This window comes from Enhydra lutris, unplaced genomic scaffold (assembly GCF_002288905.1).
Source record: "Enhydra lutris kenyoni isolate GAN:26980312 unplaced genomic scaffold, ASM228890v2 scaffoldscaffold24, whole genome shotgun sequence".
NCBI lineage: Eukaryota > Metazoa > Chordata > Mammalia > Carnivora > Mustelidae > Enhydra > Enhydra lutris.
In genome coordinates, this window is record NW_019154108.1 from 29931483 (window position 1) to 29944884 (window position 13402).

Sequence of the window (13402 nt, forward strand, 5' to 3'; positions counted from 1 at the left end):
TTTCTATGACTAAGGTAGAAACAGCAGACACATTTGCAGGGTTTCCGTGTCTCACACGTTGTCCTGAAACCCTCGCCTGTGCTAACCAATCTGCCTCTTAGGGAAGTCCTTTGAAGTAGGCACCAGTGGCTGCCCTCCCTTCCCCCATTCTGCTTTTTCTCTTTTTTTTGGCCAAGAGAACAAAGAGGCCTCATGAGAGCCCAAGAGCTCATTAGCTCGCCCACCAGATTAAATGCTTGCATATCTGTGGGTGGGGGACTCTGATCTGTTTCCAGAAAAGCTGGCTTCCCTGTCCAGGCTTCTCTGCATCAGCCTGTGTTACTGGTCACAGAGTTCATTTTCTTAGCACCATGAAAATACTCAGTATCTATGTGGACAGACACCAGGCGGTTTGCATCCTATTGTGATGTATTTATTATCATTTATTTGGAAGATATCATACTTACCCGCAAGTCCGAAGAACTAAATTTATAAGCAATATTCCAGCCCAATGTTCCATAATTCTTTCTTTCACTGACCACAGCATTGAAAAAACATAAGCTGAACAGAAGTTTTTTCCATGACGGTCCACAGTCAGGTTTTTCAAATATCTGTTCTGTTATCTGTCCATTCCCACCATATCCAAAGGTCTGAAGTAAGTTACTTTTCAGTCCCTGGGGATTTTCCACTGCGATCTTTAAAGGAGAGATGAGCAAAGACAGCAGGTGAGCAGGGCATGGACGGAGGGCACGGCTCAGCGGGTGGGCTAAGAGTGCAACCGCTGGCGTAGAGTCGGGGGCCGGGCAAAACTCTTGTGTTACTCTGTTCTCATCTGAAAGTTTCTGTTAAAGGATTGTACCAGATGTCCTATTGTTCCAACTCAGATCTTAAAATGAAACATTTAACACTGTCATTAAAAACACTCCTGTCTGCTCCAAGTCTAGCCTTCTGGAGAGTTTGACAGTGAAGAGCTATTGTCGTCAAAACTCTTGGTGAGGCCCTGTGGCCCCGGGACTGTGCAGTCTCCATGGGGCAGCACACGGGGAGGTGGAGGTGGGGAGTTGCAGCGGGGTGGCAGGAGCTGGTGCCCAGGCACAGGAGACTGGGAACCCATGGAGCCAGCAGAATAAGCACCTCAGCACCGATATTGACAAGGAAAACAATGAACTTGGGGTCCTACCCAATTGTTCTACTTGCGTTAACACTCCCTTTGCCTGACTTGCTAACCAGGAGACTTGCCGTGAGGAGGGGCAGAGGTGAGGAGGGGCAGAGGTGAGGAGGGGCAGAGGTGAGGTGGGGAAGAGACTCAGCTGGAGGCGGCTTTTCAGAGTGTGGCTATTAACTCTGAAACTGTAAAAGGTTTGAAATGTTCCCTTACTTGCACATTTTACACATACGCACGCACACACGTACACACACACATATCCATACATAAAAACCGTGTGGGTGTGTATACAGGACGCATGGGTGTGCGTGTCCACAAACGGGACGTTTCTGGATCAAGGACTGGAGCTCACAGTGCTCCCCTGCTCTGATCCCCATGGGAAGGCAAGGGAGCCACATGCACCCCGGGTGTGTGTATAGCGGGGCTGAAACTTGGTGCTTCTAGAGAATGGCTTACAGAGCAGCCCCTCCTCCCAGAGACGGAGAGATGTCTGCTCTGGAATGCCAACAGATGCTCTCTGGGGAGCGAGGAGGAGGTTCCTGGGCTTCCACAGTCCGTGGAAGCAGAAGGCTCGGAGGATGCAGACACGTGGCTATGCCAAGCGCCCAGTAGAGCAGATGTTCTCTCTCTTCCCAGGCATGTCTGCCTGTCCAGACCCGGCAATGCCGACTGCCCGCCAAGCTTTCCTCGGAAGCCCTGACTGCGGACACGAGAACATGGTCACTGAGTCTCCTTCCCTGAGGTCACAGCTGATTCTTTGGAGACTCCTGCTTGTGTCTCCCAAAGTTAAAATCTGCGCAGCCCCATGAGGGACGACAGATGAAGGGGGACGCAGGAGAGGGGCCGGGGCCATGAGAAGAGGGGAGAGAGAGACACAGAGAAAATGTCATCTTGGGGAAGAAAGTTGCTACTATCTGAAGTGAAGCTGTGTTTTGCTCATTTGAGCAGTGTATCTGCTTGAGGTGAAATGTTCCTTCCTGGGAGCTCTAGCTCTGGCCCTCCCTGTCACCCTTCAGTCCTTTGTCACCAACGCCTGCTTTCAACCTGCCTCCTGCCAGAGCCTTTCCAGAAATTACGCTGTGGGATGGTTGAGGGAGAAGAGACAGGAAAAAGCTTGAAAGAAGGGTGAGAAAAGGACACAGATCATACGTCTGGTTTATAACTTTTGGGACCAGGAAGCACCCTGGTTCGAGAGAACGTCCGTCAAGTTGTGAATCACTTGAAAGCAGGGATCTCGTCTACTGTCTTAGTGTCCTTCCTGGCCCACTGTGCAGGGCGAGCACGGAGTAGAGGAGTAGAAGGTCAGCATGCTCGAGTCCGCACTCCCTTCGTAATGTGGATTTATGAACGTAAGATAATTTACACTCAAACAGTGCTCCTCAGTGAACACCAAAATCTGTTCTACTCAGTCCTTACCTTCAAACTCTTCTGAAGAATTGGAACTGGGAAAGAACTGTCCAGTTTTGAGCTTAACCATAGCCTGAACTCAGGGTCTATTGTCACATCTGGGCTATTAAATCTGCAAAATACAGAATTTATAAATATTTTAGTGTAAGAATTTAGAAAAAAGATTTTATTTGAGAGAAAAAGAAAGAATCTGAGCAGGGGGAGGGGCAGAGGGAGAAGCAGACCCCTGCTGAGCAGGAAGCCAGATTCGGAGCTTGAACCAAGGACCCTGAGATCATGATCTGAGCTGAAGGTAGAGGCTTAACCGACTGAGACACCCAGGTGCCCCAGTGTAAAAGAATTTAAGCCAAACAAACATGCTTCAGGAATCCCAGAATCTCAGTGTCTGAAGTGACCTAGAGCTCGTGGCAATGACCATCTGTAGGCCCTATTAGTCCACCGACGGCCTTTCCTGCTGCACAGAAATTTCCACAAGACCCAGAAATTTCCAGTTTTGAAAAGTGGTTTTTCCATCTATAAACACAAAAGTGATATTAGACACTCATTGCAAAAAACCTTGGAAAAATGACAAATTAAGAACAAAATGAAATATTTCACGGGTCAAATCTGAAACTGAACCTGAAAATAAATGATGGTGGTAACAGAGGACATTCCACTGAATAAAGCAAGAATCCGTGACTGATACAAACAGACCAGTGAATAAATGGGTGGGGGGCAGCAGCGGGGAGGAAAGCCCCTTCCTTAGGGCAGGACATCATTTGTTATATTTAGAGAGAACTGTGGAGTTGGAAAGGCACCGTTTGGCAAAAACAGAGTCCCAGTTCAGTCAAACATTCTCAGTGGCTGCTACGACTGGTAGGTGAAGGTTGAGACGTTTGCCTGCTTGGAAAACCCTACAGGGGCCGATGCCACTTTGGCCAAATGAGCAAAGTCATCACCAGCAGTGGGATAGACGGACATCGTGTGCCTCTCAGTACGATGTAGCAAGGAGGACACGACATCTTTCGGTGGCATTCCTGCCACACCGGCCTCGCCATCACAGAACCAAGGGGAAACAGCGGACAAACCCAAACAGATGGACATTTCACAAAGTAACCGGCTCGCGCTTTTCGCACAAACGTCCAAGTTATGAAAGACAAAGACTGAGGAACATTTCTAGAATAAAGAGGATTTAAGAGGCTCGACAACTGAATTCAATCCCGAATTGGAACCTGGACCAGGACTTTTTCTCTTTTTTTTGCAGTGTAAGTTATGCTTGGGTCAACAGGCCAAATAAGCTAAGTCCTGAGGGTTAATCAGTAAGCGCGCTCAAGCCTGCAGGGTCAGGGGACACCAGCTCCGCAATCACTGTCAGTGATCCGGAGAAAGTTACACATGGACGGGTGAGCAGTAAAAGCAGGCCTGGCTAGTGTTGACTGTGGGGAAGTGGAGGTGATGGGTTTAGGACAATCTTTGTGTTATTCTTGCAATTTTTCTGCACGTCTGAAATTATTTTTGTAAAACATGCAAAACTGAAACAGTAAAAGCAAACAAACAAAGAAACCCGGCACAACAAAAAACCCAAATGCAGAATTAAACAGGAAAACAAAAATAATTTAAAATCTCAGTAACTAGGTGTAAGTAAACTTTTTCCCTTTTCTGTCTCTCGTCTCTCTTCTTCAAAGATTTATTTATTTATTTTAAAGAATGAGAGAGAGCACGAGCAGGGGTGTGGGGCAGAGGGAGAGTCTCAAGCCGGGCCTGAGAGGGGGCTCAATGTCATGACCCTGAGATCACGGCCTGAGCCAAAATCATTAGTTGGCCGCTCAACGGCTCCCTCTCTTCTTCTTTAAATAAAAATATTATGCTGCACGTGCTATAGGTAACCTGCTATTTTTCCTCTTAGCAATATGTTGTGAACATATTTCCTTAACTCTTAAATGTAAGAAATTTGCTTCACATTTCCCTCTCCCACAGTAGGCTGCTGGGTGATAGTCTTAAACATGTATAGGCTTGATTTGATAAAGAAGTATGAATTGTTCTTAATTGTACTCTGATTATAAAGAATGTTTTTTATTTAATTAATTAATTAATTAATTTTTTAAGATTTTATTTATTTGACAGAGAGAGATCACAAGTAGAGAGAGAGGGAGAGAGAGAGGAGGAAGCAGGCTTACTGCCTAGCAGAGAGCTCGATGTGGGACTCAATCCTAGGACCCTGAGACCATGATCTGAGCCGAAGGCAGAGGCTTAACCAACTGAGCCGCCCAGGCAGCCCATAAAGAATGCTTTTTAAAAAAACACATTGTTAATTACCCTTACGAAGTCTCTGAAACCCTGTTCTGAAGGATATTCCTCCAGTTTCTTTAGAAAGCTACATCACTATTTGCCACTCTTTTTTTTTTTTTTTTAAAAGGTTTTATTTATTTATTTGACAGACAGAGACCACAAGTAGGCAGAGAGGCAGGCAGAGAGAGAGAGGAGGAAGCAGGCTCCCTACCAAGCAGAGAGCCCAATGCGGGGCTTGATCCCAGGATCCCAGGACCATGACCTGAGCCAAAGGCAGAGGCTTAACCCACTGAGCCACCCAGGTGCCCCACTATCAGCCACTCTTGTTACTGATACAATGTGTCCGGTCCATAGCCAGTCCCTCAACTCTAGAATGATTCTTGGCAAATAGGCCGGTGTCTTAGAGACAGTTTGTGAGTGATCAGTGACTGAAGGACCTGGCGGAAGTGGTGCCGTCTTCCGAAGTTACCACTATTGAAGCCATACAACGAGGAAGAGCAGAAATGCAAAGCTGGAGAGAAAACTCCAGAACACAACTGGTTACGACTTTACTAATTTATAGCGTTGCTGGGGCGCCTGGGACGCCTGGCACGGCTCAGTTGGTTTGAGCATCAGCGTCTTGGTTTCTGCCCAGGTCGCGATCTCGGGGTCGTGAGGTTGAGCCCTGCGTGGGAGTCTTTCCCCTCCCTCTCCCTCTTTTTCTGCTCCTTCCCTGGCTCGTGCATGCTCACTCTCAGATAAGTAAATAGAATCTAAAAGGAAAAAAAAAAAAAAAGAAACATGGCTAATTTGTCCCTCAAAGTGAGAGCAATCGACTTGCAACTCCTCCCACTGCCAAGAAGAAGGCTGAGCCTCAGAAAGTTTCTGCCTGAGTGGATAAGCCTTTGGCAGAGGCAGCTCGAGAAGGTCAGAGCGAGTATGAACTGAAGGCCATAAAATATATGACCGCTGGGAGGACGGGTGTGAGCTACTACATTCTGCTCTTCGGAGTCACGGAGAATATTAAAAACTATCGTTTAGATCCACAGGTCCGGACGGATGTGTGGCCGTGATGGGTTCATCTGTGGAGAGGGAGGGTTTGAGAAGGAGATGAAGGAAGTGAAGAAGGTGATGGAGAGTAAAACCCAGAGAGGCTTTGTTTCCCCTAAAAAAACTGAGGTATTTCTTAGTGCAGTTCTAAAGATCCTGGAGAAAAGAGAACCTGCACAAGAAAGCTCAGCTTTCTGAGAGGCCCGGCACATTACTTTACCTTCGTTTAACGTGTCCGTTCCACCTCACCTCACCATTCTGATCGTTAATCGGATCCCTTACAAATAATGTAAAGCTCTTACGATTCGATGATAGTGCACAGCCTTGGCATAAACGATGCTGCGAGGTGACAGTTCTGCAGGAAGACCCACTGTGCGGCTCTGGGGAGTGACTTCATGATGATCTCCTCTGCCTTTGCAGCCTGGCCGCGGCCCAGGGAGATAATGGTCATGTGACTTTTTCCTCCTTTTAACTCTCGTGCAAATTTCAGGACAGTGTTGGTGAGATCAGTCCCTGCACAGCAACATGGAAATGTATACACAATTATAACCTCATTTTATTCCCTCTTGAAAACATACTGATTGATTGAATGTGTGTGGAGCCCAAGGCAGGGCTTGAACCCACAACCCTGATATCAAGAACGGAGCTGAAATCAAGATCAAGATTTGTTAGCTTGTTTAAAACTTCCTTTCTTCCATTGTATTGTTTAGAACGTGGACGTGAGGGCTGGAGCCCTGGCAGCCATTCTGGGCCATGTCTTCAGGAAATGGACAGCAGCTACAATGTGTGTGTCAGGTCCAGAGAAGCTGCTTTACATAAAAGGTTACAGAGGAGGAAGCCTCTGCATGGATGCCCTTTCAGGAAGTTTTATTGCCCAATAGAATCAAAGTTTGAATATGGTGATTTCTAAAGACATATTTGATTTAGAGATGACAAAGAACAGAAGATAACAAAATATTTTCTTAGGGTTTGTGGGACAAAGACAAGGGAAAAGCATTTGGAGTTTAGGACACAAACTTGGGACATAAGGCCTGGGCTGGCAGGGCCACCTTCTGATGGTGGGTTTTATATATATATGTTTTCAGGAGCCAACAGATTAAAACAGTTAATAAATACAAGGGCCATCCCAACTTTAAAATCAATAATACATGTTTAAGAGATATTTTTTGCACAGAAAATTAGCAAGGATAAGTTTTTCCATGGCTATGAATCTGGAAAATGTTATTCTTCTTTGTTCTTTCACATTTTCAGAAATGTTCAGTCTTAATATTATTTAAAGTTTTAATCAGTCCCTTTCCCAAATATTTTACTAAGAATGGGAAAATATTTTAAACATAAAAATACCCGACATGGAACCTTCTTGTCTACACCTTTCACTGAGCATGGAGCAGGCATCTTACCATGGGAGTGAATAAGGATCAGCGGAGTTCTGGCGTTGGATTCCTTATACGACTCTTTCAAATTAATTCCGGTTCTGGGAACATACTCATTTCCCATTTGTTCAGTTATAAACATTTTCACTGAATTCTTCAAATGTTCTGGTTGAAGAATTTTTATCTAAACAAGAAAGCACGGCAGAGAAAGCAATTAAAAACCACGCAAGGAATGGCCCCTGTGGTAAACAGAATAAAGCAAGAAGCGTTCATTATCCACGTGGTCGGGGTTTTATGCTGCTGGTGCCGGGCACGCATCATGGAGGGTGTCAGTGTGCGGCCAGGAAGCCGCCACCTCGGCTTCTGGTTCCTCCTGGGAGCCAGGGCCACCCCGTGCCGCTGTCCCTCTCACACTCTGACAGAGCTCTTGCCTTGGATGTAAATATCCCTGGTATGGTCCCTGATTCTGTAAAGACAGACTTTCCCGTGGGCTTCTTCCTGCTCTGCTGGACGTGTCCGGAGCAGAATGGAAATCAGGACGGCACAACCAGAAGGCGACTCACTCCTCCAGGAGTGACACGGAGATAAACAGCACCGCGGATGGAGTGCATATCCAGAAAGAACCCTAGGGCTGAACAATTCTGGAAACCGTGTACATGTGGTAAGTAGAGGTTCAGGGTCCCCTGGAAGAAATCACGCAAATCTTGGAGGAAAGACCTTTTCCCTGAAAACTGTTTCATACAAATGACTTATGTGCTATTTATGAAATGACCATGCATTCTGTCCTCAGCCTGAGAGGCGCCATCATCTGGGGCAAGACTGACGTGGCGTGTGGATCTGTGTGGACGCCCTATGATGAACCGTGGGAAACTGCCCCTTTTAGAGTTGTAAACGGCCAAGGACTGGCAGTTGCACTGTTTAATGTAAGATAAATGGTCACTATGTCAAATTCTGCTCTTTTCTGTTACTCCTTGAAAAATGAACCTTAATTTTATTCGACTTAAATGCAGCATGTCTTTATTTTTAGATGAAAACTGACAGCACACAAAGCATGTGGGGTCTGAGAGCAGAGCTCGTCCAGCGTGTCCATGCACTGGAAGGGCTAGCCTCAGTGGAGGGCAACGGAGGGTCGGGGTGGTCCCGGCACATCACCCTGAGGGTCTGTGCTCCGGGCTGTCGCCAGCACGCTGCTGCTCCTCCCTTACTTCTCTGACGTGAAGCACTGTGGGGTGGGAGAGCAAGCAAGACCAGAAGAAATGGCGTTGTGCTGAACTCAGTTCTGCTGGCCCCTTTTGAGCAGTTACGGATAGTTCTGGAAATTTTCCTCATGTCCCCTCCCCTTACCCCAGGCTTTGCCATCTTTCCTGCAGAGCTGTCGCGATGGGGAGCAGTGCATGGACTGGTCGTGTCCTTGTCCTCTTGGAGCTCTGTGATATCATCCTGCCCCAGGTGGAGCCTTCTTTCTAATACACTGTAACCGAATCTCTTGTGTGGCAATCTCAATTTCTGACTCTTACAGGCCAGACCCTGTTGTGAATATTCTAACTCAGTTTCTTTGTAGGTGCATTTGACCCTTTATCAGACGACGTCTTCTGACTGTGGGTTTGGAGAATAGGATTGCTACACTCATGACTTTTCTCGCTGACAAATTAGAATCATCTGGAGCTTATTGGGGAAAGGTAAGGTAGCACAGGCTTTAAAAAGTTAATCTTGCTGTCAGCATAATACACACTGGCTACATAAAATTCAAGTAATACAAAGAACTAGAGATTGGAAAATCAAGATCCTGTTTTCTGGAAAGCCACTACTACCTTGCACACATGGGGGAGCATCATGCTGTCTCCTCTCCTGTTTTCCTGGCTGGGGTTGTGCTGCACAGACTCTATGGTGTTTATAGCATTTGTCAGCTAATACAGCTGAAATGTACGCTCATGTCACGACAAGGTCGATAAAGTCCGCAGGCAGAGTGGGGGTAGCAGGCTGTCTACATGGCCAGATGGGTAACATGAATTAGAGAAGCAGATTGGACAGAATGAAAACAATTCTCCCCACGAGGAAAACAGAGCTGGAACCATGGGGCTTGCTGGCAGCTAACGGTCACCCTCCCTGCGAGGAAGTGCCAGGAGTGATGGACAACAGCGGCCCATGACTATGGCGCACAACCATGGCCCATGACCATGGCATAGGACTGTGGCATACGACCGTGGCGCATGCTGGTCGTGCATGACCGTGGCCCACAACCAAGGCGCAGCCGTCCTCAGGGCAGATACCATCAGCTCCAGCTGTTGCTACAGCCTACAGATCTGCCCAGCATTGCCTTATATTTTACTTTATCAATCAAAGCTGGAAATAGGGATTTTTTGGGTGAAATCTCCCAATTTGCAAATTTCGGCTCAAAGAAAAAAAAAAAAAAAACCACAGACCAAACTTGTACATCCATGTTCGCGCAGTGGCGGTATTCACGACAGCCCAGGTGGGAGCAGCCAGTGCGCACGGACAGACAATGGATAAAGGAGATGTGGTGCGTCCACAGCTTCGAGCAGGAAGGAGACTCTGACGCCTGCTACCACACGGATGGGCTCCGAACACCTGCGCAGAGTGAACGCAGCCAGACATGGAAAGGTCTGGCTTCCAGATTTTTTTCCAGTGGGCTGGAATCGGCCACTGGCCCCAGAAAGTAGGGCGGTACCTGCCAGCGTCTAGCGGGAGGAAGGAATGGGGAGTTACCGGTTCGCAGGTACAGAGCTTCTGTCTGGGACGGTAAGAAAGTTCTGGAAAGAGAGAGGGTGGTTGCACGACACTGGGAATGTACTTCATGCCACTCCATCTCTCACTCAGAATTAACAAAGGTTGCTAGGATTAAGTGAAATTATGTCTATTTTGCCACAGTAAAACAAACAGAAGACAGCTCACTTAAGATGGAAGTGTACACAGAGTTTTTAAATCGTGTGTGCTGTCTTCGTTCTCTTTACTCGAAGACTCTGAAGTCGCGTAAGACAGGTCTCCAGAGATTCAAGCCCATTTGTCTGCTGATAGATTACACTTAAATCATTCCAGAAAACAAAACAAAGTGAGATGTCTGTAAGCCAGATGCAATCTCGGAGGGCAGTCTCTCTCTGGAGTGAATTTTAAAGTGTTACAAAAATAATATGTAGGGCAGAAATCGAAGGGTGGCCGGCTGTCCAGGCTGGTGTTCGCGTGAAGTCAGGGCCGACAGGGGCTTCTCCATCTCTAAACCAGACGGCAGATGCAGAAATAAAAGAAGATTTTCAGGTGATGAGGGTGAATCGAGGACGGTCTCCCTGAGGGAAGTAGTGTTCCTGCCGGGAATCTGGTTTTACAAATGCTCCTGGCTTCAATCCTGGCTCTGCCAGCAGTCTTTTCTCTCTCTCTTTCTCCCTCCCTTTCTTTCTTTCCTTTTTTTTTTTTTTTTAGTTTGATTTATTTATTTGAGAGATTGAGCACGCACAAGCGGGGGTGGGGAGCAGCAGAGGGAGAAGCAGGCTCCCTGAGAAGCAAGGAGCCGGATGCAGGACTTGATCCCAGGACCCCGGGATCATGACCTGAGCCGAAGAGATGCGTAAACAACTGAGCCTCCCAGGCATCACAGCCATCAGGCAATTTCTAAGCCTTGGCCCCCTAATTCTGTGAAGTGGGAAAATAATCAGAGGTCCCCCCAAGATTATTGTGGGGATTACATGAAACAATGTCTGTGAAATGCTTAGCATGAGCTAGGCTTTAGATGTTTTAAGGGGCTCCTGAATGACACCCATTTGCATCCCCAGCTCCCTAACACCTCTCTGCTCCCCCACCCCCAACCCTGCCATTGTGAAGCAGGAACAGTCAGGTAAAATGTCACCTTTATTAACAGTGCGGGGATGGATGTGCTTCCTGATAGGGGCCCTTGTAGGCCGGGTCTGTGCCTGCACCACTGACAGTGGGAGAGCAGAGTGGGGGTTGGAGGCTGTCTGAAGAGACAGGCTCAGGCCCTGAGCCACCATTCTCCTTCATCCCTCACAGGTACCCACGTTTCAAGTCCTCCTCCTCTGGGGGGAGGGTGGGCAGAGTGCGGGGTCAGAGCGGGACCAGGAATGCCACCTGATTGGAGTGTGAGTGCTTCCCTCTAACACGAATATTGTAAAATCCACAGATTTTGCGAAGAAAACTTCAAATTTGAACAGTTTAAGTTACTGATAAGGGTCTCCAAACATGTAGAATATCACTGTTTTCTCACAGCACATCTTACCAAAATAAGTCTCTGAAATGGAGTGAGTTTCTCCCAGGGGAAATTCACAGGACTGCGTATTTCTTCATTTTCATCCAGAAGTTGAGCTAGATATAATTCAGAGAAAGAAACGGAGATGAACGATCAAGTGCCTTGAATCACTAAAAGACAGCATAGTGAACATTCCCCTTTAAAACTGTAGTTTGTTTTAAAAACATACATTATTTCTTACTTTTTAAAAGAATTTATTTACTTGAGAGAGAGAGAACGTACACGCACAGGCAGGTTGGGGGGCAGAGGGAGAATCCCAAGCAGACTCCCCACTGAGCTCCCGGAGTGGGGCTTTGACCCCACGACTCTGAGATCACGACCTGAGTCGAAATCAAGAGTCGGACGCTCAGCTGACAGGAGGAGCAGAGGCAGGCCGACGCTTGACAGCCTGCTCCTGCACATGTGAGGTTTTCCCAGCAAATATAAACTAATAACTCCAGAGGTTAGAAAGTTCTTGTCATAATCTACCTATAAAAACATGGTAAATGAGAATCAGGTGGAAATGCAACAAGACTCTCAAAAGTTTTGAGAACTGACTATCACACAGACCTGTGTTTCCAATACTGCCCCTCTTACGTGTGTAATGCCAAGTCTCCTCACGCATCTTTTGTTTCTGCCTCTTACCATCTCCATGTATTTCCCCCATGTCTAACTTTAAACAAGGTGGATTACAGAAATAGCTTTTTTGAATAGGACTAAAATAGGTTTCTTGATCTTAAAAAAAAGTCCACGATACACGAAAATCTAGTTCCAAATTGATAAATCAAATTTTTATCCCCCCCGAATAAAAAGATCTTCACTTTACAAAATAATGACCTAGAGAGAAAACTCTAGGGGAAGAGGAGAACTTCTTAGTCAGAACTGGAAATCGGGAAGCTATAAAAGAAAGAAAATAGATATAATTGGCCATACAGACATTTCCCCATTGCCTCGCAGGAACAGTATAAACGAATCCAAAAAACACTGGCTGATTTTTAAAAATAGTTGAACACACTGGCATCTTTAACAAAGCAAAATGTTAATTATCTGTTATACCAATAGGGTTCTTACAGAAGGCCACAAAAGAATGAATAATTCAGGGTGCCTGGGTGGCTCAGTTGGTTAAGCGACCACATTTGGCTCTGGTCATGATCCCCAGAGTCCCGGGATCAAGTCCCGCATCGGGCTCCCGGCTCCACGGGGAGTCTGCTTCTCCCTCTCATGTTCTCTCTCACTCTTTCTCTCAAATAAATAAATAAAATCTTTAAGAAAAAAAAAGATTGAATAATTTAGTAGAAAAATGTGCTGAGTACATGAATAATTAAGTCCAAATGGTCTACAAACATCTGAAAATGTACTTAAACGTGGGGCTAGTCAGGAAAATCCAAACTAAAGAGTAGCATTTTCAGGTTGGCCAGAGTTAAGAGAACATCATGGCCTGCTGGAACAGGAGCGGTCATGTACTGTGCCCGGCACTGTGAACGGTCCGGCACTTCTGGGATGAGCAGGCTAGCAGCAAGTGCTAATGCGGACGTTGGGAGCTTCTGACCCAGCCCTTCCATTTCTGGCTGCTCAGCCCGGAGACATGCCTGTTCCTGCAAAACTCGATCTTTCCCATCTTTCCGATGTGGCAGCAGGGGTACAGGACAGGGGAGGGAGACAGCAGGAGGCAGCGGGGAGTGGCGGGCAGGGCACTCACTGGGAAGATCCAGGAAGAGTGCGGCAGAACAGCAAGCCATGTGAAGTGACCCTCGGTCCCCAGGTGATTTTTGGAGCCCCCCAGCCCCCCATTGTGCGGGTTGCCTGCGTGCTGGTGTGGGATGAAGCCACAGTGCTGGTCCCCAGTGGTCGCCTGGCCAGGCCGGGGGGACTGTGCTCACAGCACAGCTGCGTGGCTAACGTACTGAGCTCCGTGTGCAAGCCGAC

The 13402-nt window shown here is 47.0% G+C and overlaps 1 protein-coding gene across 1 annotated transcript in view; it reads right to left on the reverse strand.

The window, feature by feature from the left end:
• The window catches only part of LOC111150822 (dynein axonemal heavy chain 14), a 319964-nt gene that overhangs the window by 40391 nt on the left and 266171 nt on the right, over nucleotides 1–13402 (reverse strand). The window contains exons 72-76 of the mRNA XM_022508439.1: nucleotides 11468–11553; nucleotides 7249–7405; nucleotides 6151–6361; nucleotides 2561–2663; nucleotides 447–674 (exon numbers count right to left, since the gene is read on the reverse strand). Of these exons, the coding sequence (XP_022364147.1) occupies nucleotides 447–674; nucleotides 2561–2663; nucleotides 6151–6361; nucleotides 7249–7405; nucleotides 11468–11553 (785 nt within the window). The remainder of the gene's footprint in view (nucleotides 1–446; nucleotides 675–2560; nucleotides 2664–6150; nucleotides 6362–7248; nucleotides 7406–11467; nucleotides 11554–13402) is intronic.